Source organism: Myxine glutinosa, chromosome 4 (assembly GCF_964187855.1).
Source record: "Myxine glutinosa chromosome 4, kmMyxGlut1.1, whole genome shotgun sequence".
Lineage (NCBI taxonomy): Eukaryota > Metazoa > Chordata > Myxini > Myxiniformes > Myxinidae > Myxine > Myxine glutinosa.
In genome coordinates this window covers 177,905,985-177,932,233 of record NC_136264.1, presented here as the reverse complement: position 1 = coordinate 177,932,233, position 26,249 = coordinate 177,905,985, and the positions used below count along the sequence as shown (strand labels likewise).

The window sequence follows — 26,249 nt, the reverse complement described above, 5'->3', positions numbered from 1 at the left end:
TCAATATTTGATCTTCATTTAAACAGTATCTATAGATAAAGGTGATCTAATTGAACAAAAAACAATGAAAAATTGACTTTGCAATAATTTATTCAACAAAAAATTGACAGATGCCATTTCCTTCTGTGGAAAAAGTAAGTACACCCTTGGCTCTAATAGGTGGCATTGCCCCCTTTGGCAGAAACGACCTCAAGTAGGCATTTCTTATAACTGTCTACCAGTCTCTGACATCGACTGGGAGAAATTTTTGTCCACTCCATGCAGAATTCTTTCAGCTGTGCAATGTTTGAGGGGTTTCTTGCATGCACAGCTCGTTTCAAATCCCCCCACAACATCTCGATGGGATTTAGATCCGGCTTTGACTTGGCCATTCCAGAACCCTCCATTTCTTTCTTTTCAGCCATTCATTGGTGGATTTACTGGTATGTTTAGGGTCATTGTCATGTTGCAAGGTCCACCTTCGGTTGAGTTTCAACTTTCCGACAGATGGCCTCACATTATCCTCAAGCACCCTCTGGTACAATGAATAATTCATAGTGGATTCTATGATGGTGAGCTGCCCGGGCCCTGATGCAGCAAAGCTGCCCCAAACCATAATATTTCCACCACCATGCTTTACAGTTGGTATCAGGTTCTTGTGGTCAAATGCTGTCTTTGGTTTTCGCCAAACATGTCTTCTGGTACTGTGGCCAAATAGCTCTACCTTTGACTTATCTGTCAAGAGCACATTGTTCCAGAAGTGCTGGTCTTTGCCTAGGTGTTCATTGGCAAACTTTAGTCTTGCCCTGATGTTCTTTCTGGACAGCAAAGGTTTCCTCCTCGCACACCTCCCATGTGGATCAAATTTGTGCAGCCTCTTTCTAATGGTAGACTCGTGCACTTTGACATCAACAGTGGCAAGAGCTACCTGTAGGTCCCGTGATGACATTCTGGGGTTCTTGGAGACTTCTTTCAGCATCTTGCGGTCTGCTCTCAGGCTGAACTAGCTGGGGCGGCCTGGCCTGAACAAGTTGGCAGTTGTTTGGAATCTTCTCCACTTGTAGATGATCTTCCGGACAGTCGAATGATTGATTTCAAATTGTTTGGAGATCTTTTTAAATCCCTTCCCAAACTCGTAGGCATCTATAACCTTCTTTCTGAAGGCCTCAGAGAGCTCTTTTGATCTAGGCATGGTGACGCCGCACACTTAAACAACAAAGAGCAAATCAAACAAAATGTCTGAGGTTTAAATAAGACAGGTTCCTCCAAGATCCTCTCCAACGATGTTCTAATCATTTGCACCTGTGCTGGTGCACCTGATTCTAATTTTAGGTATTTGAAGTAGTGATAAATGTAGGGGTGTACTTACCTTTTCCACATGGGAAATTTGCATTTATGTTTATTTAAATTATACAATGGACGACAAAATGTAAATGTTTCATGATATTTGTTGCATTATATCACCTTTATCTATCAATATTGTTGAAATGAAGATCAAATACCTGTATGTTGAAATATGTTGAAAAAGTCAAAACTTTACATGGGGTGTACTTACTTTTTCACGTGACTATGTATACCGTCATGTTTTATCTTTGTGCCAACTATGAACAAAATTGGTCCAGACATCTCCGAGATATGGTTGTGGATGCATGGACGGACGGAACCAAAACCATACGCCCCTAACTGTACTATACTCTTTACAGAGTTTTGTTGCTGCCGAAGCAGTTTCTTGGCAGGGGTTATACTGGGTGGTTTGCCATTGTCTTTGCAGCAGTTTGTCCATGCTCTATCGTTTTAAAATGATGAACATCAAGCAGCGCGTACCATTTCCTTTTTTTAATCAGTCTTTCGTATGACTCGATTGGGATTCGAATAACTGACCTCCCAACAACTGACCAGGTGATTCACCGATACTCTGAACAAGTTCACCTCCTGCCCTGAGTGACTGCTGGAAAATTATCTGGCACACCACTCCGCATAACCCTTGCATAAGACTGCTTTGGCAACATCATTGCTTTGTCCACAGAGTAGGGACAAAGCAGAATAGGATACAGCAAGAATAGTGAGGTTATCCAAAACTTAGAATACCATGCTTGTTTAAAAACTGACACAGACCCCAGGGTGCGGTGCACCAGGGCAATCATTTGGATATCAATTTAGGCATCGCTGTTGGCTATAAATGCTCATCCATCAAATGTTTTAAAATCATCCATGCGGAACATGGATACCCATTGATCAAAACCCCAAACTTGCAGCCATCTTTCTGATGACACCTACACATTTACATTTGTAAATAATATCCCAACAAAACTACAAAATATAATTTGTTGTGAATCCATCAATGAATATGCCTCCACCAAAGGTAACATGACATTTGACGCCAAAATCTAATCAATGCGTCTGTGCATCACAATACAAAATTTTACCAAATTTGGTTGGAATCCTCTCAGCGGTTCACAAGTTATCGCGGTAACGAAAAGCTGCTCCGCACAGACAGACTGACAGACAGACAAATGGACTGACAACCAAAAACAATACATTCGCCATAATAATCAAGTTACTCGACTCGCTCTCAGTAAGGTATCTCGATGTTCCTTTTCTGTTACAGAAATGAGGCATTCTTTCTCACAAGCTCATGTATATCATGATCTTAAACTTTGTGATCATTATCACATTTAGAAAATAATACATCATTAAAAAAAAAAATCACCAACTACCACTTTGCCTTTAAAAAGCCGTCAATAATAACACCTTTTCTGGTTTACTGAAATATCATGGGACAAATTTAGCCAATGTACAGTGCTGCAAGGAAACCATCATTTAAGCTCTCCAGGCTTCTTTTTTTGTGACATTTGAGCTGATACAGGAGGGTACTCCAGAAGAGGAGAAAAACGAGTCCGTGGATTGTTCTTTGAAAGCATTCAATTCTTCATGAAATATAAAATTATACATCTGTTGGGCGTTGATTGAAGTATACCAACTTCCGGGGGAAGCAACGAGAGGCTGACGTTTTGGACAATAACCCTCCGTTGACTGTTTTGCTACGTCTAAGGGTCAACACCCGAAAAGTCAGCTTCTTGCCAACCATGGTGGTTACCGTACCTCAATAAACATCATGTTGAATTCATCCATCGTTCTACCTGTCTGCTGATGCACATAGACACTAGTCTTCATGAGCAAGACTAGTTCTTCATTAAACATCTATTGCTGGGTTGTCTGGAGGTCACACATAGGGTTCACGGTTGGTGTGTGTGGTGTCAGTGTCACCATTGTTGATCAAAATTTCTGTCTTCTCTTCTTGAGATTCATAAGTCCCCTCATTGGTATTGTAATTACCTGGGATCGGGAAAAAGGGAGGGCACAAAGCTCAACACTGGAAAGGGTAGATACTCAACAATCTGCTCTGTCCACAAACATTGACCAAAGCTGCCTTGCTCCTTCAAGGCCAAACTTAAAAGTGTTTTGTTTATCATCACCACACTTCCTGTTTTTCTTTTTACCCCACGTACGCGAAGTGAAAGGCGGGGTTAAGCAATTGGTTCATGTCCGTCCGTCTTCCCAGTTTATGACCGAGGAACAACTTATTTTAATTGAATGTTATATTTTGAACATGAATCGAAACATGAATATGAAGATACGTCTGACGTTTTACCATACTTTGGCTCAGAATTCGTCCCGATCGCACATGTGCATAGAGATGATGATGACGATGATATTTTTTACTCCGTCTGCCTGCCTGGCCATCAAACAACATTGAAGAGCATTCCAAACAGGGAACTTACTGTTTTTAAGGATGCCATTATGGACACGTATGACAAGCACGAATAACTCATGTAACGTGTTAAATAGGGTGATGTGATGGACTATCTTAACATGGATATACACCTCAACATACATCCCCCATTGGTGGGGAAAACCCCTTTGGGGAGAGGGGTAAATGAATTTGCTACAACCTTCATTGTGTGACCGACCCTTAGCCCTCCTGTCAAGTTTGATGGAGTTTGGACAAGTAACGACCGAATGTATCATGGTCAAAAATTGTCAGACAGACAGACATCAAATTGCGTATTCTAGTATGATACTGTCATGAAATAAATTTTACGTACATGCAAATTTTTCAACTCCTTTGAATTTATTTGTTTGAATATTTCAATCTGCGTCTCATCATATGTGGCTATTCATACAATGGGATATTAAAATAAACTAGAAATGTCAATTTTCAGCTTTACCTTTTGAAGGCCCTAGCTGAAAGTGCACACTTACGAGGTTCGACTTGTGTTCACAGTACCGATCATGTACATTAAAAAAATATTCAGCCAGTTGTTCCAACTTCTCAGATAGCATCCTCAATAAAACACAATTTTTGAAATATCCATGCGTCTCTTGGTACTCACTCCCCCCCTCCCCGCTGCTGTCAATATCTGTACTTACTTAATTCCAAAAGAGGTGGGAATCTTTCTTTATGGATTTCAGAAACATGGGATCATTGTCCTTTGCCTTTGGTCAACTGGTAAATACCTTAGAGAACACCATCCTTTGACACACACTCGGTTTGATTTTAAAATGAAAGAAACCATCCTAATATTTATTTGACGCAAGCGTGACAAAACCTGTTTTTAAAAGTCAGCCAAACGCAAAGTCATTATCCCTTGCATTGCAGAGATGAAACGCTCCTGCTTATTGTCCCCCGTCGCACGGCAGAGCGAAAGGGGGACTATGGTTTTCCCCTCCGTCCGTGTGCGCGTCCGTCCGTGCGTGCGTGCGTGCATGCGTGCATGCGTAAGCGAAGGACCGAATTCAAATTTGGTGTGTGGATGCAACTAGGCATATGGAAGAACCCTATTGAATATTAGGTCGCCACGTCAAAATCCAAGATGGCCGCCGCCATGTATGTCTGACGTCATGTATGTCTGAACCTTGTGAGCGGAATATCTTGGAAAAATAAGCGAAGTACCAACTTCTAATCTGGTGTGTGGGTGTATCTAGGCATAAGGAAGAATGCTATTGAAAATTGGGTCGCCACGTCAAAATCCAAGATGGTCGCCTTGCGTCTTCCACTTTGTCAACTCATCACTTCACCGACGGGGGACCTAGGCGTAACGTTTGTTTTTTTTTGTCAGTAGCTTACCAAATGTCATTTTCATGGCTGCATTAGCTTGTCCTGGTTTTGTAAGGAAATATACTAATACTGTCAAGGTTCAACAACGAGATAGTTGTCAAGTCAAGATATGTTCACGACCTTGGAAATTCTTCTTCTTCATTTATTTAACTATCATTTGGAACGAGATGCAACCACAGCTTTGATTTATTAAAATGCTAAGGACGAGTCACAGGATCAATAGAAGGATTATTTAATTTATGTATCTAATTACCTATCTGACATTATAAGATGCACAGGAGGGAAGAAGGTAGTTGTGAGAATAAATAAATAAAGGCAGGGAAAGGAAGAGGGGAATCGCGTTTCAAAAATTCCACCATTTTTGCTGAAGATCGGATCTTGGAATTCCGATTCCAAGCTCAATCGGATCTTGGAATTCCGATTGAGCCATCTAATGGTTGGTTCCCTCCAAAGTGTACCTCAAATACAGTTTTACAGTAAAGTGAATAGTTGGGATTAAAGGGGTCAAATTGCCCCATTTCTCAATTGCCAGTTAAACGCAACGAACTGCATCTGTTATCTCATGGTTCCTCCCAAAAGTAATTAAATAGAAATGCACATTATCCTTTCAGTAATAACAAGAAAAAACATTTTTTCATGGAACTGGGTATCCTTTGTCCAGAACTCTGAAAAAACTGCTGCTTGGAATTTCTGACAGTTTACCCCAAGAGCTTAACAGATTATATTGTTATATCAAAAATTCCAAGCTGTGTTACACTTGCGAGAAAGTATTGGGTTTGTTTCAAATACTGTTACATATGCAAGTCACAAAAGAAGCCTCACTCACCTTTACGGGTCTTGAGGTAATGATTTGTTGCAAGAGAAATGACAATAACGAGGATGAGGAAGATGATGATAGCTCCAGCCACCAGTGGCCATATATAGGAATGCGTGGATACTGAAGTTTGGGGGCAGAAGAGAAATAAACAAAAGTTGTTAATGTTTAATTATTATCCCGCACGAGCAAAGCAGAGTTAAGCAATTGGTTCACTTTGTCTGTCTCTGTCTGTACACAGGCATCAGTTTATGATTGAGAACAACTTAATTTAAATCAAATGTTATATTTTGAACAATAATCTCCAGTTTTTGAATACATAGTGTAGGCTCGTGGAAGAGCTAGTACTAGTACACTGGACGGATCAGGCCGCAATAGGACAAAAGGAACAGCAGAGAGGGAGGGGGTGAGTGTGAGGAACACCAACAGCAGAGCCGCAGGGAAAGATAGAGGGGCAGACAAACCAATGGTTGTTGGGAGGAATTGGGGTCAGGAGAGGATGCATGGGGTGGACAAGATGAATATAAAAGGGAAATCTCAGGAGGGAAAACTGTAAATTTGGAAGGAAGGATTTGAATGGGAGGGTTAACGAGGGTAAAAAAAGAACATCGTTTTGGATTGGGGACGATCTGAGATGGTGGGGAATAGCTGTCTTGAAGACCTGGAGGGAAGAATGAGATTGAAGAGAATGCGGAAGTTGCTTCCACAGGCAGGAAAACATAGATGAGCAAATGAGTGGATGTGAGCAGCGATCTTGGATTTAAGGAGTTTCACTAGAAAGGGGTTGATGGTGGACCGTGTCAACCCTGCAGAAACCAGGAGGGGGCGGACAAAGCACGGAAAAAGCAGAGGGTGCAAGACCAGAAAAGGAGGCGGTAGAAGACAGACGACAGACCTGTCTGTGATGGCAAAGTGATAGGCCTATGGACTCAGCTTCAGTAAAAGTAAGATTCCAATAATATTAAAGGCCTTGGTTTCCACAGCGTCAAGCTGATCAAGATGAGGCAGGGGAGCCAGCCCAGAGGGGAGAGCAGTAATCCATCAAGCTGCAGATGAAAGCCTTGTAGGTGGAAAGGACTTTAGGTGTGCCAAGGAAGGACTTTGTATGATCAAGGATTTTCGTCTGTCTGCCGGTCAGTGGATGGCTTTGGACTTTAGCAAATTCTACGGAATATCGTCCCCATCGCACATGCGCAGAGGATGAGGTAATTGATTTTAGTCTGTCTGCCTGGCAGTCAAACAAAATTGAAAATCATTCCAAACAGGAAGTGTACTGTCCTCAAGGATGTCATAAAGGACGCAAACAACAGGCACGAATAACTAATGTAACGTGTTAAATAAGCAGGTGTAAAAGAAGCTGCATAAACTGGATTTTTCTACGACCTTTAAAATATTATTTTGTTTAAATTTAATTGTACACTTGAACACTGGAGAACACAACTTGCCTTCTTGGCACTTTCCAAAACCTTCCATTTAGCAGTAACGTGGACAAACTATTATGGCATTTTATCAAATTTACTCCTCGCAGACCCTCCCAATGTCCTTTCTTCTCAAGACTTTGTGGGGTAAGGTCCCCCCACACACTCCTCCCCCGCACCTTCCATAGTGCAACAGCAGATCCCCCTTATATAATGGCAAACATGTAAACTATTATTGTTTTTGGTAATCCTGCAACTTGACATCTAATTACTATTACTAAAATTAACTAGAGACTTTCGTGACAAATAAATGCACAGCCCTAGTTAAAAGCAAGGTTAGAATCGGGAAGCTTATCGACCGCTCTATCGTCTACACCGAACAGCAAAACATTACAAACATTGTACGCACCATCAAACGTTAATAGCAGAAACATGCGGCCGTTTTGCTCGTATCAATAATGCAAAAATTGACATTTTTCAACTCCGCCCACTCCCAGCCCTCCCAACCACACACTGCATGTGCAATATGCGCGAGGCCCATATGTAGCGATCATATCATCAAGCAATCCTGGGGAAAGGAAACTGCTCTCACAATCAATTTTCATTTTAAAACTCAAATCTATTTTACATTGGCATGTCATTTCCCTCCTTGGCGTGCTCACCTTCTAAAGTTGTCCCAACCACACTCGGAGGCTCTGAAAGTAAAAAAAAGAAGAAAGAGGGTTCAAGGCAGAATGGCATCATCTCCGGTCTGCGGCGGCCGGCTGTCCATCCTGCACGATGACCGACCGCTCGTCTAACTTACCAGAAACAGAGACGTTCAAAGTGGTTCTGGTTTCTCCTAGTCGATTCCGAGAGACGCAGACATAAAGCCCAGTGTCGGACATGGACAGATTTGACAAGACCAGGAAGTGAGACAATGTTGAAAAATTGGAAGTGGAAAGAGATTTTTCACCACGAAGCCACTGTGGGGGAGATGGCCTGGGGTGAGGTGAGGGGAGCAATACATATATTCGATTTATTTAATTTTTCTTCCTCATTTAAAACATGACATAAGACTCTCAAAGTTCTTTGCATATTTATCGATGTCCCTCATTCCCCTTGTCCTTGTGACTCTCTTTACTTACCAACCCGAGACATTGACTCATTATTTTATTACCAACATGCTCATTGGCTACATTTTCCCACAATTCCTCTTGTCCAGCTCATAATTGCACTCACTTATTGCTTTGTCCTTCCCTCCCAAACCCACACAAACTCTGCTAGTGTGCTCATAAATTCCCCTCCGACCTTGGCCTTCCCTTTGCTCTGCATTCATACTTCTGCTCCTCTCCCTCAGACGAGCTCCCATACGTTTTCGAGATCTCCACCTCTGGAGGATCTAGAGATTGGAGTCAAAAGATGAAAGGTTCTATATTTATAACACTGAACGGTTCAAGCTGTATTGCATCGAATGAGTCATGGTGTCAGACATCACACTTACACTCAACTAGCAAAGTCCAGTTTGTCCACAGCACACCGGTGATGTGATTCACAACACATGTTGCCTGACGTCCATCATCACGACGATTGACCAGGATTCTGATACTGCTGCTGATCGTGCCATTCACATCCACATGCGTCGTGTCATCTGGAGATGGAGCAAGGGAGTGGAAACCAAAATAAGGAAACGAGACGTTATGGCAACCATCGGATACCAACAAGATCCAAGATAAACTACCAGGGAAAGGAATAACTTACTAGGGAGCTTCCGCTCGTCTTTCTTCCAATATATTGTTGCGGCTGGACGGCCTTGTTGGCTAGTGCACACAAGTTCCATCAGTTCGTTTTCCTCTATTGGCTTATCAGGGCCACTCACAACTGGTTGGCTTGGTGGTACTTTGCATGTGTTAGAGGATGAAAGAGTTTGGAGCACATGATGAACGTAGGAAAGGTTGATGAAAAAAAAAGGGTAGGGCAAAGAACAAGGTAAGAGTTTTCTCTTTGATCTTTAAACAAGAGCCAGCCTCACATTTATACGAGGCATACAGGAATGAACCGCATTTTGTCAATTTAATTGCAAATGGTAACCATGTGTTCAGCGATTCAAAGACTAGGGTTTTGAAGAAATGACAGAGCAATAGAGCTTGCCATTTTGGAATAGCATTATATCAATGCCAAGCAATTATTACGTGCATTCATAAATAAAGCAGGAAGTGGTGCTCACTCATCATCCCTCAAGGACCTGCACGTTAGTACTCAAAGCATACTGTATCAGAAACACAGTACAAGACTCAGCCAAAAAGAATTTTAAAAAAATTTTTCAACGTAAATTAACTATGTATGAACGCACCACATTCATACGGGACATATCAGCACCATTCTGCCCCCAAAATCTATTGAGAATACAATAAAACTATTACATTTTAAAACATTTATTACAAATTATTGAAAGTGAAGGTGAATATCGGAAAGACGAAGGTGATGGCAAGTGGTAAAGCATGTGGTGAGGTGGAAATAACTGGGAAGTGGCCCTGTGCTGTGTGCAGGAAGGGTGTCGGAGTGAACTCCATTCAATGTACAATGTGCGCTGAGTGGGTTCATCAAAAATGTAGTGGTTTGAGAGGGTCATTAACCAGTGTGGCAGCTACATTCAAATGTAAGGTGTGCACAGAGGGAGCTGCAGATGGAGGAAATGTTGAGTTGGATCTTGGAGACGGCGTGAAGCTGGAAGGTGTGAAAACATTTTGCTACCTCGGAGACATGCTGAATGGAGAAGGTGGATCAGACTCGGCAACGGTTACTAGAGTGAGATGTGCATGGAAGACGTTTCGGGAACTGAGTGGCGTGCTGACGAGGAGGGGAGTGTCGTTGAAGCTGAAGGGAAAGGTGTATGCTGCATGTGTGAGAAGTGTTATGATTTATGGGAGCGAGACATGGGTAATGAACGTAGAGCAGCAACGAAGGCTGGAAAGGGTGGAAATGCGAATGGTTCGGTGGATGTGCAGAGTATCGTTGAGAGAGAGGAAGACAAATGATGAATTGCGAAAGATTATGGGAATAGAGCCTGTGATTGATGCTGAGAAGAGAAACAGGTGGAGATGGTTTGGTCATGTGTTGAGGAAGGATGAAAGTGACTGGTTGAGAAGAGTGATGGAAATGAATGTAGAAGGAAGTAGAGGACGGGGAAGACCGAGAAAGACTTGGCTAAAGATGGTGGAAGAAGAAATGCGGGCAAGGGGGTTAACAAGGGGAGATACAGAAAATAGGGCAAAATGGAGAAGCTCGTCATGGGGACCGCAAGGCTAACCCCTGCTCTAGCAGGGAAAATGGCCTTAAGATGCTTGTTGTTCTCTCAATCCATCAAAACCATCTCTCAATGGTGAATAATCACTTTTTAAAAATCCTTGGATCTGGATCCAGATCTTCACCAAAATTTAATCAATCCATCCTTGTCACACACCCAACCTGTCATCAAATTTAGTCCAAATTTAGATACTTCCATCACTTTGAGATATCCTGCTCACAGACAAAAACAGACAGGGGTGAAAACATAGCCTCAGTTCACCTTTGGTGGCAGAGGTAATGAAAATATCATTTGGAATAGAAAACTGACAGAGATTGATTCGACGTACTTGTGAAAGTACAACTGAGAAGGAACACAACGTATATAGTAAGTATTGTTGCAGCCGTCAGACCATCCCGGTTGGCAGTTTGAATTTGACGGTCGTGTCAAAATGACCACTACAGTCCCCCGTCTGAGGCCTCCAGCCAGGTCCTGTGTCCAGAACCGCATTACCGTGCAGATTTCCGGTCCTCGAGATGAGCGAGTACCTCGACGATCGACAATCGCTTGATCAATCCGATTAGGGTCGAGTGAACCAAACTGTCCGTGGTGCACGTCCATTGGCTGGCGCAGCCGGGCAGGTGATCATTTATGGAGTGCGTCCATTGGCTGGCAGGGGAGGAAAATTCCACACAATGGACAGATGCCAATTTATGGGCTCGTTTACCAGCCCGTCCGATGGGCTCACGATCGCTGGCCACGCCAATTGGCTTTTAGCTAAAAGAAATTCCATACAAGGACAGATAAACGACGGGAAGGCTCAATAATGTCGGAGGCGGTGGGGAGACAGGGTATAGATACAGACATGGGTGGTGGTGGTGGGGGACCAAGTCTTTCTAAACACATGCTCGAAACATTTCATCGTTTGTAGGAATTACAACACTCTTACTATGAAAATATAATATATCCCCCATTTTATCCCCTAGACCAGAAGTATAACAATATCATGGATCTGAACGAATTTTCAATTACAGCATGTTGCCATATATGAACTGTAAATGAAGTGCACGCATGAAGTAGCCAGTGATATACTAAGCAGAGGATGGAATCTGTCATTGATTGGTATCTCCATATGCAGGTTTCAGAAGGTGGAACGGAGCCCTCCCAGGTCTCCAAGTGTGTGTCTGTCTGTGTGTCTCTGTGTGTGTGTGTGTGTGTGTGTGTGTGTGTCTGTGTGTGTGGCTGTGTGTGTGTGTGGCTGTGTGTGTGTGTGTGTGTCTCTCTGTGTGTGTGTCTCTCTGTGTGTGTGTCTCTCTGTGTGTGTGTCTCTCTGTGTGTGTGTCTCTCTGTGTGTGTCTCTCTCTGTGTGTGTCTCTGTGTGTGTGTCTCTCTGTGTGTGTGTCTCTCTGTGTGTGTGTCTCTCTGTGTGTGTGTCTCTCTGTGTGTGTGTCTCTCTGTGTGTGTGTCTCTCTGTGTGTGTGTCTCTCTGTGTGTGTGTGTCTCTCTGTGTGTGTGTGTCTCTCTGTGTGTGTGTGTCTCTCTGTGTGTGTGTGTCTCTCTGTGTGTGTGTCTCTCTGTGTGTGTGTCTCTCTGTGTGTGTGTCTCTCTGTGTGTGTGTCTCTCTGTGTGTGTGTCTCTCTGTGTGTGTGTCTCTCTGTGTGTGTGTCTCTCTGTGTGTGTGTCTCTCTGTGTGTGTGTCTCTCTGTGTGTGTGTCTCTCTGTGTGTGTGTCTCTCTGTGTGTGTGTCTCTCTGTGTGTGTGTCTCTCTGTGTGTGTCTCTCTGTGTGTGTGTCTCTCTGTGTGTGTGTCTCTCTGTGTGTGTGTCTCTCTGTGTGTGTGTCTGTGTGTGTGTGTGTCTCTCTCTGTGTGTGTGTGTCTGTGTGTGTGTGTGTGTCTGTGTGTGTGTGTGTGTCTGTGTGTGTGTGTGTGTCTGTGTGTGTGTGTGTCTCTGTGTGTGTGTGTCTCTGTGTGTGTGTGTCTCTGTGTGTGTGTGTCTCTGTGTGTGTGTGTCTCTGTGTGTGTGTGTCTCTGTGTGTGTGTGTCTCTCTGTGTGTGTGTGTCTCTCTGTGTGTGTGTGTCTCTGTGTGTGTGTGTGTGTCTGTGTGTGTGTGTGTCTGTGTGTATGTGTCTGTGTGTGTGTCTGTGTGTGTGTGTGTCTGTGTGTATGTGTGTGTGTGTGTCTGTGTGTGTGTGTGTCTCTGTGTGTGTGTGTGTGTCTCTGTGTGTGTGTGTCTCTCTGTGTGTGTGTGTGTGTGTGTCTGTCTGTGTGTGTGTGTGTCTGTGTGTGTGTGTGTGCATGTGTCTCTGTGTGTGTGTGTCTCTGTGTGTGTGTGTCTCTGTGTGGGTGTGTCTCTGTGTGGGTGTGTGTGTGTGTGTGTGTGTGTGGGTGTCTGTGTGTGTGAAGGCATCCATACCCCAAACATTGACACTTGCAGAACGGGCGAGAGGAAGTTTTCTCCCATAATCTGTGCACGTGTAAATCCCATGATCCTCCGCTTTCAGCCTTTGAATTGAAATGATGGATCGATGTGGCTGCCATGACACCAATTTAAATCGTGGATCTGTCATCGCTGAGGGATTAAACAGGAGGTTAATAGCATAAAATAATCATCACATACACTACCAGTCAAACGTTTTGGAACACCTCAATTTTTCTAGTTTTTATTGAAATTTATGCAGTTTAATGGCCAGTGAATAACCTGAAATGGTACAAAGGTAAGCAGCAAACTGCTCGAGGTAAAAAAAAAAAAAGAAAAAAAGTTTAGGTTAGCAAAAACGGGAAAATAATGTAAATTGCACAGTTATAATGTAAAAAACGGCCTTCTTCAGGGAACAAGTAATGGGTTAACAACTTACAGCTGTTCTGCAGCAATGTAAGTAAATGAAGCCTTGAAAGTTGATGCAAACAATTCCTACAGGTGTCCCAACCTCTGCTGATCACTTCATTACAAACCCCCTGTCTGTTTAAAAGCAGTATTGGAACAGAATGTTATTACACCCTCTGAAGCATTATTTGGACAATATTACACAGCAGGAAGTAGTATATTGGAAACTGGAGGAAACTCTGACAGGAAGAGGTCTGGCAGACCCAACTCCACAACAGAATCAGAAAACAAGTTTCTGTGAGTCAACAGCTTGTGTGATAGGTGGCTCACAGGACAACAGCCTCAAGCACAGCTTAACACTGGTCGAAGTAAGCAAGTCTCAGGTTCAACTGTGAAGAGAAAACTTCGAGCTGCAGGTTTGACAGGTCGAGTGGCAGTAAGAAAGCATTGCTAAGATGGCAAAATAAGAAAAAGAGGGTTGCCTGGGCCATAAAGCACCACCAGTGGACTAGTGAAGACTGGAAGAAGGTATTATGGACTGATGAATCAAAATTTGAAATCTTTGGTTCATCACGCAGGGTTTTTGTACGCCGTCGAGTAGGCGAAAGGATGGTTCCTCAGTGTGCGACACCAACTGTCAAACATGGAGGAGGAAGCGTGATGGTCTGGAGCTCTTTTGCTGGATCCAGAGTAGGCGACTTGCACAGAGTGACTGGCACCCTGAACCAAAAAGGGCTACCACAGCATTTTGCAGCGCCATGCAATACCCTCTGGTATACGCCTAGTTGGTCAGGGGTTCATCCTACAGCAAGATAATGACCCTAAACACACCTCCAGGCTATGTCAAAACTACCTTCGAGGAAAAGAACAAGACGGTAGGCTTCAAATCATGGAATGGCCAGCACATCTTCAGACTTAAACCCCATCGAGCTGGTTTGGGATGACCTGGACAGAAGGGAGAAAGCAAAGCAACCTTGAAGTGCAACACATTTGTGGGAACTTCTGCAACAGTGTTGGGAAGAACTTCCCGAACAATATTTGATTTCCATTGTAGAAAGAATGCCACGAGGGTAAATTTCAATAAAAACTGGAAACATTGAGGTGTTCTAAAACTTTTGACTGGTAGTGTGTTTGTTTTTGCTGATCCTACATTCCCTCATTTTATTCACTCCTGGACTTTCTTTGCTTATTTCTCTCCTCGAGCTTACACAATAATTCAGAGGTAGCATACATGTCTATGTTATCTCGTCTACTTTGCCTTCCCAACAGAATATGATACGAGTGCAAAATATCATCCTGGTGCTCTGAAGGTAGGGGTTGGTATCATGTAGTACACTGACCCATTGAGTCAGAAGTTATACGGTAGGCTTCAGGCCTACGACTCGCTTTGCAAACCGACACAAGGCTTTGTTTGCCCATTACAGTGGAAAAGAGAAACATTTTAACTCCACATTACCATGAGGCCTACACTCTGCCTGCATAGGGTGGAGGTGCTGCCCTGTAGAAATCCAATTGTTAAAAAGTTTGTCATATTACTCTACCTTTCCTGCTGAATATAATGCATTCATTTCACAGATTTCTTACGCTCACCCGTCTGGTTTTTGAAAAAGAGAGATTGGCTCGGTTCCTTCTTCCACACCAGCACACTCATTGTATCCTGGGCCACTTTGCTCCAACAATCGAGCTGAATCATTCCTCCAACGATTGCAGAACCACCTTTCACTATCAACAGCTCATCCTCTGAAAGGTGGGGGGACAGGGGTTAGGGGGGCAGCACTTTTACACTTATCTTTTGCACATACAGCACATAAATTATCTTTAGTACAATTGATCATGATCAGCATGGAATAAGACGTTCCCAGAACATCCGCTTTAACAAATGATAACATTAACCCACAGCATTTCTCGAGCACATGTATATCTGGCACGCAAGCCGTTCAACGGCACGTTATACGATGCACAATTTGCACATCATGAGTTCAGGCTCTACTGTCCATTGTATCAAAGAGATTTCGCTTTTTCAAAGGATTTAAGATTCTCAGTCGTTGCATCGATTCGTTTACATATTTAGATTTTTTTTTTTATATGACGTACGACTGAAATAGATTAGGGTTTGATGAAGGATTGAAGTCCAGCAGGACTTGAGAAAACGAGCAAGTTCGACAGTTTGGTTACTGAAAACGTATTCTTACATGGAATTGTCCGTTACAAATACAGCAACCGTGCAGATTCCTCTCAGTTTGTGACGTCATGCCGCGTCTTTGGACAGAAGGTGTGGGGTTGCTTGCAGGAAATGTATCCATAATTAATTATCCAATAATAAAGTACAATAAATATAGCCTGGTGTTGGCTTAGTGGTTAGGGTGCCGGCTTGGGATCCGAGGATCCTGGGTTCGAATCCCGGTCGATCGCTGAATTAACGCCAGGGGGGTTGACTCAGTCTGTCATCCTTCCACAACAACAACAACATGCATTTTAAGGGTTAGGAATGAACAAGTTGGCAGTTGTTGCGAATCTTCTCCACTTCTAGATGATCTTCCGGACAGTCGAACGATTGATTTCAAATTGTTTGGAGATGTTTTTAAATCCCTTCCCAGACTCGTAGGCATCTATAACCTTCTTTCTGTAGGCCTCAGAGAGCTCTTTTGATCTAGGTATGGTGACGCCGCACACTTCAACAACAAAGAGCAAACCAAACTAAATGTCTGAGGTTTAAATAAGACAGGTTCCTCCAAAATCCTCTCTAACGATGTTCTAATCATTTGCACCTGAGCTGGTGCACCTGATTCTAATTTTAGGTATTTGAAGTAGTGATAAATGTAGGGGTGTACTTACTTTTTCCACATGCGAAATTTGCATTTATGTTTATTTAAATTATACAATGGACTACAAAATGTAAATGTTTCATGATATTTATATCACCTTTACCTGTCAATATTGTTGAATTGAAGATCAAATAGCTGTATGTTGAAATATGTTGAAAAAGTCAAAACTTTACATGTGGTGTACTTACTTTTTCACATGACTGTATATAAAAGAAAGTTTTTGTTTGTTTGTTTGTCTGCGCAAGCTAATCTCTTGAACGGTGAAAGATAGGAAGATACCTCCAATATAAAAAATGTCGGGACAGTCCCCGGGAAGGTTTTAGTCTAGGTGGCGAGGCCGGTCGAGGCCCACTCACCTCGGCCAGGCTGGGCCCATTTCGCAATTAAAAGCTGAGCTGAATTATAGCAGTCAATCTTCTACGGCCACGAGTAAAAGCTGAATTATAGTAGTTAATTCATTCAAAAAGAACCAAAAACGTTGGGACGGGCCCCCGGAAAGTTATAGGCTAGGTGGCGAGGCCGGTCGAGGCCCACCTCGGCCGAGCTGGGCCCATTTCACAATTAAAAGCTGAGCTGAATTATGGTAGTCAATCGTCTACGGCCGCAAGTAAAAGCTGAATTATCGTAGCAAATTCATTCAAAAAGAACCCGGGCAATGCCCGGTGCTTTCAGCTTGTAATACAATAAATGTAAGATGCTGGGGAAGGGTAAGAATAATGAAAATAGAGATAATATGATGCAAGAGGCAATCTGGGAGCGTGTCACATGGGAGAACGATCTGTGGGTGGTAATAGATATGGGAGCTAAACAGACAGTACAATGTCTAGGAGCTATAGGTAAAGCAAACAGGGTTTTAGACTGTAATTGTATGGGGATAAATGATAAATAAAAAGAGGTAGGGCTAACACTACAGGAATTGAATGAGGCCTCATCTAGAATATTCTGTGCAGTTTTGGTCACTGTATCTTTGGAAGGATCCGGATCCGGCTAGTAGAAGGACATAGCTGCCCATGAGGGGGTATAACGACTAGATTGGTTCTGAGGCCTGGGTGATTGTATACGCGTTTAGTGGTTTGATGTCTACGAGTGGGTCTTATCAAATGCAAATGTGATCAATATTACTTCATCCTTCACCCTGTGACTGTAGAAGAAGAAATTCATGCTAAGGGTTAGAATCTGCTCTTTTGTGCCTTTCTCGATTGGTCGATGTGCCTGTACATACACGTTTCACGATTTCTAATGTGCTTGTAAAATGCGTGCCTCATTTGATTTGGCAAATTGTTTTCCATCCTGCCCGTTTCAGCTAATTCCATCTGCTGGCTCAATTTAGTGTGTGCAAATAAATAGCCAGGACGTTCCCCCACCCCCCACCGATCACTCATACAAATAGCCAAGTGTGGATTCGCAGTTCTGCTCAGCCGTACCTAATAAATTGATTGGTGCGCACTGAGGGTATGCACCTCAATTGGCATTGCCAAACCACCGGAAAGTTGATGCGCTTGTAAGAGCAAGGACCCTGCCAGGTTTGAAGGTATCATTCGGTGTCCATAGTTGCTTGACAACCTGACAAGCCATGGACTTATCCGCAGCATGGGACTTATCCTGCAGGGCCGGTGGTCGGGAGGAGTCCGGGAAATCCCCTTCGTGTGGTGGTGAACCCCAAACACCGCGTCCGTAACAATATATGGCGTGGTTATTGGAAGTATTATGAATGCAATTTGTGTTCTCCAGGCTCAAAGTATATATTAAATTTAAATAGAGGTTTAAAGAGGTTTGAAGTTGTATAGATTAATTAATTCTGGCTTTTACCCAGTGTCTATTTCACCACTCTATGTAGCATGTTACATTAGTTATTCATGCCTGTTGTTTGTGTTCTTTATAACATCCAAAAAACAATGTTTTCTGTTTGGACTGATTTTTTATTTTGTTCGACTGTCAGGCAAGAATATGATCTCACTCCTATCTGCATGTGCGATCGGGACACATTCAGAGCCAAAGTACTGTTAAACGGAAAACTTGTCTTATTATTCATTTTCCTATTTGTGTTCAAAATATAACATTCAATTTAAATAAGTTGTTCCTCAATCATAAGCCGATAAGACAGACGGACGTGAACCAATTGCTTAACCCCGCTTTACGCTTCGAGTGCGTGGGGTAACAACAAAAGAAGCCCTAGTGACATGTTTGTGCCTGCCTCACTTCTTCACCTCTACCTTTACCTTTACCTTTACCTTCTCGTTCTCTCCTCCCTCCCTCCAGTTGTCCATCGATAAATAATAAACAGGTTACATGAATGGGGTGTGGATAAAGCAGAAGCATGATGGTCTCCTCCTGTGTCCAAGTTTCCTGGTAAACTAACGCTCGTACACCTTTCCTGCCCATGCACACAACGTCATTGACTTAGAACGCCTCGTCAAGGAGAAACAGCAACGCGTATGTGTGAAATGGCAAAAGCCAAAGCATACCTGCAAGAGCAACTCAACAACAGAATAATCTCTGGAACAAAGAAAACAGTCTTCAGCCTACATATCGGCCGACCTCAGAATGACCTTCATGAATTTCAGAATTGACCTTTTCATAACTCCTGGTACGGGTGGAAGGAGTCGAGAGGGAAGCTAAACTTTCTCTGAAAAATATTTCCGAGATGATGCAAATAACAATCACATTTTACTCTGGGTCTGCCTTCTATAACTTCAGACTGTCGATTTGGACTTTTCACAAAATGACAGTGAACACCGAAAAACAATTATCCTCTCGCAAGAAAAAGACAAACAAGGAAAATATCCTGAACTGTGGAACACCTTCACCAGAGGAACAAGCCACCAGCTCATTACCTACGCCACCAAAGGTGCATGGAGGTTATGTTTTCACCCCTGTCTGTCTGTCTGTCTGTCTGTCCGTTTGTGAAGAAAATATCTCAAAAAGTTGTGGATGGATTCAGACTAAATTTGGCAGAGATGTAATGTATGTAGAAAGAAAGAATAACCACCTTTAGAGGTCATTTTTCCCCGCAGAGCAGGGGTTGGCCTTTTTCGGGCACCGTGGTCCCCTTTTTGAAGCAATGTTTTACGGCCGGATGCCCTTCCTGCCGCCAACCCTGTTAGTCTCCTCTTGTGACACACAGGGAATTACCAGTGAACTGGTACTCAATTTGACGACCTCGGAAGGATGACGGGCTGAGTCAACCACCCTGGCGTTAATTCAGCGATCGAGCGGGATTCAATCCAGGATCCTAGGATCCCAAGCCGGCACCCGAACCGCTAAGCCAACACCAGGCAATGTGACAAGAGTATGTGACAAGGACAAAATGATTAGATTTTGGTGAAGATCCGGATTCGGCTACTAGAATTCTTAAGAGATTCTTCACCATTGGGCGATAGGGCCAAAAACGATACATAGCAGGATATCTCAAAAAGTTATGGACGGATTTGGACGAAATTTGGCAGAAATGTTGCGTATGTGACAAGGACGAAATTAATAGATTTTGGGGAAGATCCGGATCCGGCTACTAGAATTCTTAAGAGATTCTTCACCATTGGGAGATAGGGCCAAAAACGATACATAGCAGGATATCTCAAAAAGTTATGGATGGAGTTGGACGAAATTTGGTGGCCAGATTGTGTGTCAGTGTGTGTGACAAGGAAGAATCGATTACATTTTGGTGAAGATCCGGATCCGGCTAGTAGAATCTTTTAAGTGATTCTTCACCATTGGCAGATAGGGCCAAAACGATACATAGCAGGATATCTCAAAAGTTATGGACGGATTTGGACGAAACTTGGCAGAGATGTAGCGTATGTGACAAGGACGAAATTAATAGATTTTGGGGAAGATCCGGATCCGGCAACTGGAATTCTTAAGAGATTCTTCACCATTGGGCGATAGGGCCAAAAACGATACATAGCAGGATATCTGAAAAAGTTATGGATGGAGTTGGACGAAACTTGGTGGCCAGATTGTGTGTCAGTGTGTGTGACAAGGAAGAATCGATTACATTTTGGTGAAGATCCGGATCCGGCTAGTAGAATCTTTTAAGCGATTCTTCACCTTTGGGAGATAGGGCCAAAAACGATACAAAGCAGGATATCTCAAAAAGTTGTGGACGGATGATTTTGATTAAATGTGATTCTGTATTGTGATTTTCTTATCTACTCTGGGATACAAAACGTAAACTGTTCACCTGGCGGAGGTATGCTCTCTACTGAGTGCCGTTGTTGTTGATACATGGTTTAGACACGAGCTCGAAATTATAAAATTTGTTACCAATAATAAACGACTTTCCAGGTACAGTATTTTAATGCTAGTAGAAGGTGTCCACAACCATCCTCGTCCATGTTGTGGAACGTCGGCGAAGGCCTAAACCTTTCCACCTTTATTCGCTTTTAAGTTCGTTTTCTCCGCAACCGCTCGAGCGAGCGACGCAAAACTTTCAACATCGGGGCACCTGCCCATGGATATGTTACGATTGGATGGAAGTGGCACCTTCCCATGGATATGTTACGATTGGATGGAAGTGGCACCTTCCCATGGATATGTTATGATTGGATGGAAGTGGCACCTTCCCATGGATATGTTACGATTGGATGGAAGTGGCACCTTCCCATGGATATGTTACGATTGGATGGAAGTGGCACCTTCCCATGGATATGTTATGATTGGATGGAAGTGGCACCTTCCCATGGATATGTTATGATTGGATGGAAGTGGCACCTTCCCATGGATATGTTACGATTGGATGGAAGTGGCACCTTCCCATGGATATGTTATGATTGGATGGAAGTGGCACCTTCCCATGGATATGTTATGATTGGATGGAAGTGGCACCTTCCCATGGATATGTTATGATTGGATGGAAGTGGCACCTTCCCTTGGATATGTTATGATTGGATGGAAGTGGCACCTTCCCATGGATATGTTATGATTGGATGGAAGTGGCACCTTCCCATGGATATGTTATGATTGGATGGAAGTGGCACCTTCCCTTGGATATGTTATGATTGGATGGAAGTGGCACCTTCCCATGGATATGTTATGATTGGATGGAAGTGGCACCTTCCCATGGATATGTTATGATTGGATGGAAGTGGCACCTTCCCATGGATATGTTATGATTGGATGGAAAATGCGGCCGGTGTTCCAAAACCCCTTTCTCTGTAGGCATGGGTTGCAGAGGAGTTCACGTATCAGGAATAAACAGCCTCGGCCGATCAAACAGGCTTGTACATGCACAATCGAAAAAACAAAAACAAAATGCACAATCAAGACAACACCAGTAACAAGGCAGAGCGTTTCATAATGCAGAGCTTCAGGGGAGTACGGAGATTACAGTAGATCTGAGAACCAGTGCACACTCCCTCACTCACTCATTGATACACCCACCGCTGCAATAGCTCGTCGTGTTTGTTTGGGCAGTTCAGATATGTCACTCGACAAGACACCGAACGTGTCTGAATGGATGTGGCTCAGGGGAATCGAGACAATCCCTGAAGGCAGTGGTTTGCAAAGTAAAAAATTTGGTCTCAGACATTTTGACATTTTGTAGGTTAAAAATGCATTTGGGTTAAAAACAGATTTTTATTTATTTATAATTTAGCAGTGTCATGCTTTATAGAGCGCCATCGATTGCTCGATATAGATTGCAGTAGATCGTCTACCTTGGACTTTCAAGGCACAAATTTGACTTGTGGTCAAAGTAGACAATTTTTTTCGAACCACACCCTGGGGTGGTTGGTTGTGTGTGCTCGTCAAACCCGTATGCTTTGTAACATAGTCGCTCATACCACGATTAATGTGGGCGAACACAAACGGGCCCAGACAACTTTGACATACAAAAGTAACACGTGCTTAAATCAGGTGGAACAGTGCTATGGTTACATTGGACGACTTTGTCAAACTGTGATCGGGGTCATTTTGCGCATCTAGTGTCAAGGTTGGTCTATGTGCAGCTGCAGACCCACCGATACATACACGTCTCACACTTTTAATTGTTTTTATAACAAAGTCGAGGATTGTGGGAGAGACAGAATGCAGAACAGCGAGAGCAGTAGAAAGAGCAAAGTGTGAACCAGACTCGGTCCCATTTTGGTTGGAGCATCCGCTTCCAGTCCGGGAAGTGAGCGGTTTGATTACGACCCCAACTGGTTCATGCCAAAGTCTTCAAACATGGTACATGCTGCTTCCTTGCTTGATGCTCAGAGTTTACAGGATTTCGAGGATCGAGCATGGACAAACCCCATTAAGTGAGGGGGAGGAAATTGTGGAAGAGAAAATTCCTCATTAATTGCCCCGTTGAATGCGGAGAGAGAAGCAGCATCCTGAAAGATGGCATCACTGCTGCCCAGAGTGGTTGAGGAAGTGACGTCACATTCCCCAAGCTCAGTAGCATCGTTTGTCCAAAGTCAAGTCCTGTGTTGTCTCCCGCGTGTGTCGGTGTGTGATTTGTGCGCAACAGACCTTAGACGCTGTTAAAATAAACAATAACAATAATGGAAAAAGAGGGTGGAGGTCGAAGGGAAAAAAAATCTGGAACAGGAGCGATGGGCTAATGAGGGTAGAAAAAAAATAATTAATCAGGAATATAAATGGGGGATGACTCGAGATGAACAGCCCGAGGATATTAGCTCCACAGGTGAGAGAAAAGAGGAAAAGTGAGTGGAGGTGAGCAGCGAGCCTGGATTTTGGTGAGCGAGTGAGTTACTAGCAAAATGTATGTCCTGGGGAAACCTGGAGGAGAGATCGGGGTGGGGGTACAGACCACAGAAAGGACAGAGGATACAAGACCAGAAACGGGAGGTCGAAGAAAGACATCTGCGAGAGTAGGAGACTCCGCTTCATTGATTTCAAGGTATTGATCTACAGTCTACACTGACGGCGGCATCAAGATGTGTAGCAGGGATGCCAGCCTAAACAGAGAGCAGTACCCCCATTGGGCTGAGGATGAAGGCCCATTACTTTGTGTGAAGTTTGGACTTGCCAAGGATGTCTCGTCGTCGGCTGGCTTTGGAGGCAAACTCTGACATGTGGTTTGGCCAAGAGAATAGGTGGATAATGTCTAATGGTGATGTCTGAAAGTTTTACGGACGGCACCGACTCACACAGTTTGTCAAGGAAGGCGATGGGTGGGTTCGCCAGACGGTCATTTTGCGGTGACAATGAAATGTGAAGTGCAAGCTTTGCCAGCGTTGAAAAACACATTCCAAGTGTTGAACCCGATCCTTATTCTATCAAGGACTGCAGAGGGTAGAGGTTGCTGCTGCCTATCTGAAAGATGAGACACCATAGCAGAGAATGGAGTCTGCCTGCCTATCTGATGCATGAGAGATGCTCCAGCGGAGAATGGAGTCTGCCTGCCTATCTGATGCATGAGAGATGCTGCAGTGGAGAATTGAGTCTGCCTGCCTATCTGAACGATGAGAGATGCTAAGCAGAGAATGGAGTCTGCCTGCCTATCTGAACGATGAGAGATGCTAAGCAGAGGATGGAGTCTGCCTGCCTATCTGATGCATGAGAGATGCTCCAGCGGAGAATGGAGTCTGCCTGCCTATCTGATGCATGAGAGATGCTCCAGCGGAGAATGGAGTCTGCCTGCCTATCTGAAGGATGAGAGATGCTAAGCAGAGGATGGAATCTGCCTGCCTATCTGATGCATGAGATGCTCCAATGGAGAATGGAGTCTGCCTGCCTATCTGAAGGATGAGAGACACTACAGCAGAGAATGGAGTCTGCCTGCCTATCTCAAGGATGAGAGATGCTAAGCAGAGGATGGAGTCTGCCTGCCTATCTGAAAGATGAGAGACGCTACAGCAGAGGATGGAGTCTGCCTGCCTATCTGAAGGATGAGAGATGCTAAGCAGAGGATGGAGTCTGCCTGCCTATCTGAAGGATGTGACATGCTAAGCAGAGGATGGAGTCTGCCTGCCTATCTGAAGGATGCGAGATGCTAAGCAGAGAATGGAGTCTGCCTGCCTATCTGATGCATGAGAGATGCTCCAGCGGAGAATGGAGTCTGCCTGCCTATCTGAAAGATGAGAGACGCTACAGCAGAGGATGGAGTCTGCCTGCCTATCTGAAGGATGAGAGATGCTAAGCAGAGGATGGAGTCTGCCTTCCTATCTGAAGGATGTGACATGCTAAGCAGAGGATGGAGTCTGCCTGCCTATCTGAAGGATGCGAGATGCTAAGCAGAGAATGGAGTCTGCCTGCCTATCTGATGCATGAAAGATGCTGCAGCGGAGAATGGAGTCTGCCTGCCTATCTGAAGGATGAGAAATGCTGCAGTGGAGGATGGAGTCTGCCTGCCTATCTGAAGGATGAGAGACGCTACAGCAGAGAATGGAGTCTGCCTGCCTATCTGAAGAATGAGAGATGCTAAGCAGAGGATGTAATCTGCCTGCCTATCTGAAGGATGAGAGATGCTCCAGTGGAGGATGGAATTTGCCTGCCTATCTGAAAGATGAGAGACGCTACAGCAGAGGATGGAGTCTGCCTGCCTATCTGAAGGATGAGAGATGCTAAGCAGAGGATGGAGTCTGCCTGCCTATCTGAAGGATGTGACATGCTAAGCAGAGGATGGAGTCTGCCTGCCTATCTGAAGGATGCGAGATGCTAAGCAGAGAATGGAGTCTGCCTGCCTATCTGATGCATGAGAGATGCTGCAGCGGAGAATGGAGTCTGCCTGCCTATCTGAAGGATGAGAGATGCTGCAGCGGAGAATGGAGTCTGCCTGCCTATCTGAAGGATGAGAGATGCTACAGCAGAGGATGGAGTCATCAGCAAAGAGTTCAAAAGAATTTTCCAGAGATTCAGATCATTGATGAAGATGGGGAACAGGACAGGACCCAAACAGTCTTGTGGCACTCCAGTGGTGACAGGGAGAGGAGATCCCAGGATGACTGACAGCAACATCATGTCCAGGTGGAGTGACCAGCTGTGAATCCAAACTGATGGTCAGAGATCAGATAAATTTGATATCAACGAATGATGGATCCCAAAACTTTCCTTACAATTGGTACTTTACACACTGTGTTTTTTACAGGTGTGTTCTCCAAAAATAATATAAACCACACTTTTGTACTTTGGTTAATATCGTTTTGGGTGTGTCATGTGCCCAACATTGCTCTCACGAAATAACCCTTCACACCACATTATAACAGAGTAGCACAAGTACGGAATAACAGCACCGACAGCACGTATAAATAGGTGTGCGCAATAGGTGTGTGTGTGTGTGTGTGTGTGTGTGTGTGTGTGTGTGTGTGTGTGTGTGTGTGTGTGTGTGTGTGTGTGTGTGTGTGTGTGTGTGTGTGTGTGTGTGTGTATACAAGGTAAGCAAGGATAATATGGTTTACAGACAGAGACATTCCCGTGTGCCCGTTGCTCACCGCACCCACATTTCCAATCCTCCTCTTCCCAATCATAATGGATCCTCACCTTCACCGGCGCAGAGAGAAAGACACACAGCGGTGAGCAAGGGCGTCCACATCACCAGGGCGGAATCGTACGACGTCCTCAACGCACCAGGTCCCGCAGATCGGGATTCCCACGGAGGAGAGAATGCAGGACAATGGGAGACGGAGCGAGGGGAGGAACAGACACTGGCGGTTTGAAAAGCAGCGGAAGTGGGTGTGGCTTCGATTCACCTGTGCAGGTATACATCTGTTAAATGGTCGGAAACCAAGACCGAATCGGTATAATTACATTTACAAAGTACGTTCTTTGTCTATAAAGAGGTAACACTTCGTGACATTGCGAGGACGTGAGTTCGTGTAAACTTAAAACTTTGTTTACGTCATAAGCACGTGGTGCAATCTGGACGTGCTGCGAAAGATCATCGGGGACCATTTACAGTTTGATATCAACTTTGACTTTGTGATTGATTCATAAAAGTTAATTGTCGTGTGATAGTCAGCACAAACTTTCTTAGCTCATATAGTAAGTCCCGCCTTGGTGATAATGCTTTTGTTTCGTGTGAAAGTGTTGTGCGCACATGTACACAAACACACGCACAC

The 26,249-nt window shown here is 44.0% G+C and overlaps 1 protein-coding gene across 2 annotated transcripts; it reads right to left on the bottom strand.

The window, feature by feature from the left end:
* Positions 1–1,800: 1,800 nt before the first annotated feature.
* Positions 1,801–25,863, bottom strand: LOC137425519 (cell adhesion molecule 3). 2 transcript variants are annotated; one of them, XM_068114034.2, is made up of 10 exons: positions 25,672–25,863; positions 15,011–15,160; positions 13,010–13,165; positions 9,071–9,208; positions 8,814–8,960; positions 8,621–8,711; positions 8,136–8,311; positions 7,993–8,025; positions 5,925–6,035; positions 1,801–3,315 (listed from the first exon to the last, which is right to left on the bottom strand). In XM_068114034.2, the coding sequence occupies exons 1-10, from the start codon at positions 25,721–25,723 to the stop codon at positions 3,203–3,205; spliced, it is 1,167 nt and encodes a 388-aa protein (XP_067970135.2). In that variant the 5' UTR covers positions 25,724–25,863; the 3' UTR covers positions 1,801–3,202. The 2 variants fall into 2 exon arrangements, with proteins under 2 accessions (XP_067970135.2, XP_067970136.2); XM_068114035.2 differs by having other exon boundaries at positions 25,632–25,814.
* Between the last annotated feature and the right edge of the window lie 386 nt (positions 25,864–26,249).